At 53.7% G+C, this 6,453-nt stretch overlaps 1 protein-coding gene across 1 annotated transcript in view; it reads right to left on the minus strand.

The window, feature by feature from the left end:
• Positions 1 to 2,199: 2,199 nt before the first annotated feature.
• LOC105292752 (PH domain leucine-rich repeat-containing protein phosphatase 1) overlaps positions 2,200 to 6,453 on the minus strand; it is a gene marked incomplete at its 5' end in the record, with an annotated part of 169,117 nt that continues 164,863 nt past the window's right edge. Inside the window, 2 exons of the mRNA XM_011361133.1 lie at positions 2,200 to 4,298; positions 5,145 to 5,373. Of these exons, the coding sequence (XP_011359435.1) occupies positions 3,141 to 4,298; positions 5,145 to 5,373 (1,387 nt within the window). The remainder of the gene's footprint in view (positions 4,299 to 5,144; positions 5,374 to 6,453) is intronic.

Genomic DNA, 6,453 nt, shown 5'->3' on the forward strand with positions numbered 1-6,453 from the left:
AATGAGATGGTTGTTGGAGGCACTGACTTGCCCTCTCCCAGGTCAATGCTATGATTCTGGTTACACCTCTTGATATGTCTGCATGTCAATTTCCCACGGACCAAGTGCCCATCACCGGAACCAGCGGCCGTCAGCTGTACCGCCTTATAAAGCACACCTCCGCAGGTCCAGTCATACGGTTTAACTTGGCTTCTCTGCCTCAGTGGTGCTCAGATCACTTTCACGTGTCTAGGAAAATAATAAGTAACATAAACTTTGTTTCTTCTGGAATCCTGGAGGAAAGATAAATAAGAGAGTTAAGGCTATTTCCACCCAAAGCCTAACCTCACCAGCAGGTGGTGCTGTGACAAAAGCAATCGAGAGTAACCAGGTCACACAGGTTGGGTGTCAGGGCTCCCCTGGTGCCCTCTTCAGTGTCAGGACTCCCCGGCATGCACGTAGCTGATCTAGGGTCGTCGACTGGGAGCTGAGTCTACTAGCAAGACCGCAAGCTTCCTCAGAGCTTCTAAAAGCTTCCGCTCCGGCCCCTTCCTCCGCCTCTCCCGGCCCTTTCCCAATCACCTGGGCTTCCCAGCAGGCAGGGGTGCCCCCTTCTAGCTCCTACCCTGGAGATCCCATGGCTGTGGTATGGTAAGCCCTCTACAGTTTACATATATTATCAGATGGTACCATGATGAAAAGTAAAAAGAAACTCCTCAGAAAATAACAGATGCTCCCACGGAAGAGCAAGGAGACCATGTGTATGTCTCTGCCTCTTTGGCTACTTAACACACTCATCTGTTATCTTTCCATCCACATGCCTATTTACCCCAAGCTCCCAAAGGGCAAAATTTGGTCTTTCATCTCCACAGTACCTCAATGTAGCGTGTGCTCAGTATGACTTAATGACGTAATAAACAGAGAGGCAAGCACTGACCGCATGGGTGGACCAAGGGACACACCAAGGCCAAGCTGTGCCCTTCTCTCACATCAGCCACAGAAGTTAGATGAGGAGAGTCTCCCCGTGAGGCTTGCTGGTCCCAGTGGCTGCTGTGGGACCCATCGTGGAGTTCTCAGATGACTACCTCTTTAGTCGACTTCAATTAAGGCAGCAAATGTCAACCCCTTGAGAAGTGAGCGCAGTGGAAGAGAACCCCACACCGACGACCTGGGTGCGCCCCACCTAAGGAGAAGCCTGCCTACAGAGGACCTCTGACTGCGGGAGTCAGAGAACCGGCCTAGGTCTTCCAGAGCGGGGTCTGCTGGCAGGAAACCCGGCACCTGTCAGGTCGGCCCCGATCCACCTGGAGCGGGGCGAAGCCTGGGGAAGGCTAGGTGCTGGGGAGCGGGGCTGGGCGCAGGGGCCCGGAGACGGATTTGCTTGCGGTCTAGAGCAGAGCGCTGACCGGGCTTGCAGTCTAGCCCACTGGCTGCTGAGTCCCTCACTGGGCCGAGATGAGCTGAATCCTCCTCCGCGGCCTTAGTGGTTTTCAAGGAGCCTGGTGGGCGAGTCGCCTTGCACGAATGAGGGAGGGACATGACCAAGACAAGGCCGGTCCGCTGATCGGGTTCACCAAGCGAAGGGACAGATGCCCATCATGGCATCTGCAAGATGAGAAACACTAACTGCCTTGTCACTGAACTACCCAGGTACCACTTGAAGGAAGACAAGAGACAGGTGTGCCTGGGAGGCTGGTCCACGTGAGGCACAGACAACAGTATCTGCAACACCGGACAGGGCTGGGGGCCAGTCTGCAGATGGTGTGGCAGGCGGCCGGGAAGGCTGGCTTTCCCAGTGGACTCCACTGCGCTGACAGTGAGCGCCGGCTCCTGATTTTCACTGTGCAAATAAAGGTATATTAACCTGTTCGTGTGCCTAAGGGCCCCGAGAGAACTAAAAATGACCGTGCCTTGTGGGGGAGGTTTTCCAGGGAGCTGCTCTGTGCAACCTTCATCTGTTCCCCTGTTAACATCTCACCTACATAATAAAAAGAAATAGAAAGGCTTTAAGGTCAACTATTTATATTGTTACTCATAAGGTCAACGTCACTACCTTAATTCGATGTAGGTTAACCTACTGGGTGGTTTTCCCTTAAAAAAAGAAATCAAAGTCAGAAATACCTGTTAACCCCAGCATGCTACCCATGCACTCCAAACCCCAGCTGGTGGGACTGTCTGCAAGACACATCTGGCTGCTGAGACAAAAGCAGATGGGTCCAATACTTGTAAATTTCGTATTTATTGTAACAAAAATTATGACATGTTCATTTGTGCATTCTGCTTTAATATAACTCTTGGTATGTAAATGATCTAACTGAACTCTATACAGTCATGCTGATTGTGGCAGCAGTAAGGAACACAATTAAAAAGTGTCTGCAAAACTCAAGAGGCCGGGTGGGGGCGGGAGAGGAGGGAAAGGCTCAGAGGCTCCTGGGGCGCAGGTTCGTCTCCAGCGGCCTGAGAGCCCCCTTGTCTGAACGGAGCATTATGAGGTGGCCGGGGCGGGAAGGCTCCGCAGAGGAGAAGGACGGGGAAGTCAGCTGTTTAGACTGTGTCCTGATGCCAGAATGCAAAACATCTCCACCATCACTGTACAACATTGAACTATGTACAATAGAAATTTCTCAATCAACTGTTCTCTCAGAGAAAATTAGTGAATCCCAGTGACTTAAGTCACCTGACAAGAGTAAAGCAACTCCTAGGAGTTAGTCTCCATATTCTACAAATGTCTATCATTTTCAAGACAAAAAAAAAAAAGCCTATTCCCCCAGAATTACAATATTATTAAATCATTTAGCACTGGCAACCTGCCCTGTCTTCCAAACAAAACAATAAAAAGCCATTTTAAAAAATAATACATTATTATTAACCGTTTCTCTGTAATATATTAAACCTTTTGTTCTTCGTCTTTACACATCTGATATGTTAGGAAAAAAAGTTAACAAACTTCAATCGTATTGGTAATGCATCACTAGAAGAAAAGTGGTAATTATTTAAAAAATCACCAACAGAATGAGAACCTCCAGACTAGCTGCAAAGACGGCTGGGAAAGGATCTGGGAGGAGGGTGCAGAGTGAACCCCTGGTTTAACGGGAGCTTGGGAGACCCTTGCGACTCAGTCTTTCTTGGTTAGTTTATTTTTCGGACAGCGCTGGGGTGGGTCATAGTGGCGTGTCACAGCAGTCCGGCAGCTGGTCCCCCGGGCACTGCCGCTGCGGCTGCGGCAGCTGTGGCTGAGATGGCGGTGGCTGCTGCTGCTGGTGGTGTTTCATGATCTCCTTGACTTCCTCCTCCAGCTCTGGGGGTATGATGAACTGATCATCAGGATCTGGCTGGGCCGGGGCCGCAAAATAGCCTCCAGGCTTTCGGAGAGGTGCGTCTGTGGCGACCTCTATCACGTTGTGGCTCCTCTCCTGGGGCGCCACGGAGCCATTGGCCCTCCGGCGCCCGATGGTCCCCACAGTGGCAAAGTCCGCCTTCCTGGGCAGACCTGGCTCTTCCTCATTGGCGCTGATGACGATCCCCTCGTCACTGGCCTCGGCCGGCACCTGAAGCAGGTGCTGCTGCTTCTCCTGCTCTTTCGCCCGGCTGCAGTGGATGTCGACCTCTACCTCCACCCGGCTGCCATTGGTGAAGACGCCCTCGATGGGCTCTTCGTCATCGCTGTCGAGGCCATTGTCAGAGAAGGCGCTGGAGAAAGTGGCACTGGACAGCTGGCGCTGGAAGGAGTTGGACAGGCAGAGCGGGTGGAGCATGCAGCGCAGCTCGCTGGGGTAGGCCGGGCTGTTCTCGTTCAGGGCTCCGGAAGGGGGCTCGTCAGAAGCTGTGGAGCCCACCTCGCTGCTCATCTCGGAAGTGGAGAGCTCACTGCTGATCTCAGAGGCCATGCCGCTGCTGGAGGACGGCACGCCCAGCCCGTCGGAGGGCCGGTCCTTGATTGCCATGCTGACGGAGGGAGGGAAGATGCCCGGGCTGGGGGGCGGGACGGCCCCGCCCGCGCCCAGCTCGCAGCAGCAGAAGCTGTCCTCGGTGACGCTGAGCTGCACCACCACGGCGCTCAGGCTGTCGCGGCAGCCGTAGCTCTGCGCCAGGGTGCACAGCTTCTTGGCGGCGGCCAGGGCATCGGGCACGTTGCGCACCGCACCCACGGCCTCCTCGACAGACAGGCTGTCCCACAGGCCCTTGCTGCCCAGGATGAAGAACTCGTCCTGGGGTGTGAGGGGCACGGACTGCACATGGGGGCGAGGCACCACGCTGGGGTGTAGGAAGGTGTAGCCCAAGACGCGTGTGGACTCGGTCACTCCGTTCACCTTGCCATCCTGGAAGAAGAAGGTTCCCGAACACGTTAGGAATGCCAGGGACAGGCCTGCTCATCCCCCGGCAAGTGGCCGTGTCCACCTGTCACGAGAAATCTGGGGCAGCAGCTGGGCAGGTTGGGGCGGGAGGGACAAAAGGTTACTCCCTTTGCTGGGACCACGGTCACACAGGGTTCTACAGCAAACCGTCACCTAGCCTGACACAACAATGCGGGTGCCTGGCTTCTCCTGTAGCCCACGGGCCAGGAAGAGCCGTTCTGAAATGAACCAGTCCTGAGCAGACACACGAGGCAGGCAGGGTTCAAGATAACGTCCCAAATCTCACGGTACTCTCCAACAGCGCATCAACCACAGGGACAAGAAGAGGGGAGACAGACATTATCTTAAACGTAAGATACAGCAGCCTTGTAAGGCAGTGCAGATACACGACTATTCCCACTTTACAGATAAGGAAACTGAGGCCCAAGGGTTTAAAGGTCATGGCCTGCCAGCGGCAGAGCCAGGATACATACGGTACCAGCAGTGTGACCTCAGAGGTGGAGCCCTTAACCACCAAACAAACCAGTGCCTCCGCAGAGCTGCTGTGAGGACCAGGAGGGACAATGCCATGGAGCACTTGGCATAGCCAGTAACACAGCAAGGCCACTGATCAATGGTTCATTACACTCTACTTTATAATGTCTTCACACCTAGCATACAAAGAACCTGCTTTGTGACACTAGGGATTTGGAATTTTAATTTTAACCCAACTTCGGAGAACGTTCTTTGAAGGGGAAGGCTCCCTAGCAGGCGCTGCCACAACCCTGGCCCCGCCCTCTCCAGCACCCTAAGAAAACGGCTCTCCCTCACCTCAGTGATCATGGCCTTGTGCCGTTTAATTCTCTTCAGTTCTTCTTCACAGCTCATGACATACGATCTGGATAGAGGCAACGGCTTCCCATTCCGACAGAGAACCGTCTGGCACTTGCCCACATTAGCAGAGGTCAAGGTGAAGGATCCTCCTGGGTCCACAGGGTCATGCTTGATATGACAAAGGACAGCAGCACCTCCAAGTTTCTGCCCAGCAGTTCCAAGTTTCCTGGAGTCCAAAGAGACGGGGTAAAACCCCAAACACAACCCGCCCTGGGTTAGTTTTGCTAATTCAACAGAAGACTGCATCGCGGGACAGGCCGAGGAGGAAACAGGTGCCTGGGGGTCGAGTCAGCCTCTTCCACCAAAGCACGCACTGTTCAGCTTCTGAGAGGAAGAGAGACGCACGAATACCCACACCGAGGTGTCTGCTCACAACTGGGCAAAGTGTCACTAGCACTGAAAGCCCCAGGAGCTGATGTGCAGTGAGACGGCCTGTGTCCTCCCACACCAGCATGCTCCAGGCACAGTGGGAAAGGGCCACGCAAGCTTCCTCTGCCCTCTATGAATCCCTCTGCTCCCAGGAGAGGGAAATTGAGGGGACCACTTAAATCAAAGCAGGTGTAACATCTCTCACCCACTGACACACAGACCTCAATGCTGCCGACTGCCCTCGGCCCCTTTAAGGAGGGTGTTCATGGGTGGGGGCTTTTACACGTTGAGCCATTCGTGTTCTCGCTCTGTATGGTGAGGACTTTCTGGACCAGTAATGTCAACTCTAGAACATTCACAGAAAAGACATTCTAGTAATCCATCAAACTCCAAAGTGCTTCAATTCATGACCATTAACCCACCGACTCGAATACGCAAAGGATCTGCAGGTTCGGACAACCGAAAGGAGCCTGGAAGCCCCACCACAAGCCCCATGGCGGGTGCTGCCCAGGCTCCAATGACCCCAAGTGTCAGGAGCAAGAAGGTTAGGACAGACAGACTCCTGTTTACAAGGGCAGACCCTCAGCAGCTCCTGTCCTGTCGGGTCAGCTTCTGTCCTGTCGGGTTAGGCAAGCGACAATTCTAGCAATGGAAGCCAGGGAGGCCCACACACATGCATCAGGAGGTCATGCACAAAGAATAGGCAGTTCTCTTAAGGACCGAAAAGACCACCATGCACCCCCCTCACCCCGTTAACAAACAGAGAAAATAAGAGGCCTCGAATGACCCTGAAGGTGTGCTAGCAATTTGCATCTCAAAGTCCAACCTCAGGACACTCATGGCAAGACTTGGCTTCACTATCTCCTTCCTTGCAAAG

Source organism: Pteropus vampyrus, unplaced genomic scaffold (genome assembly GCF_000151845.1).
Source record: "Pteropus vampyrus isolate Shadow unplaced genomic scaffold, Pvam_2.0 Scaffold62, whole genome shotgun sequence".
Taxonomy (NCBI): Eukaryota; Metazoa; Chordata; class Mammalia; order Chiroptera; family Pteropodidae; genus Pteropus; species Pteropus vampyrus.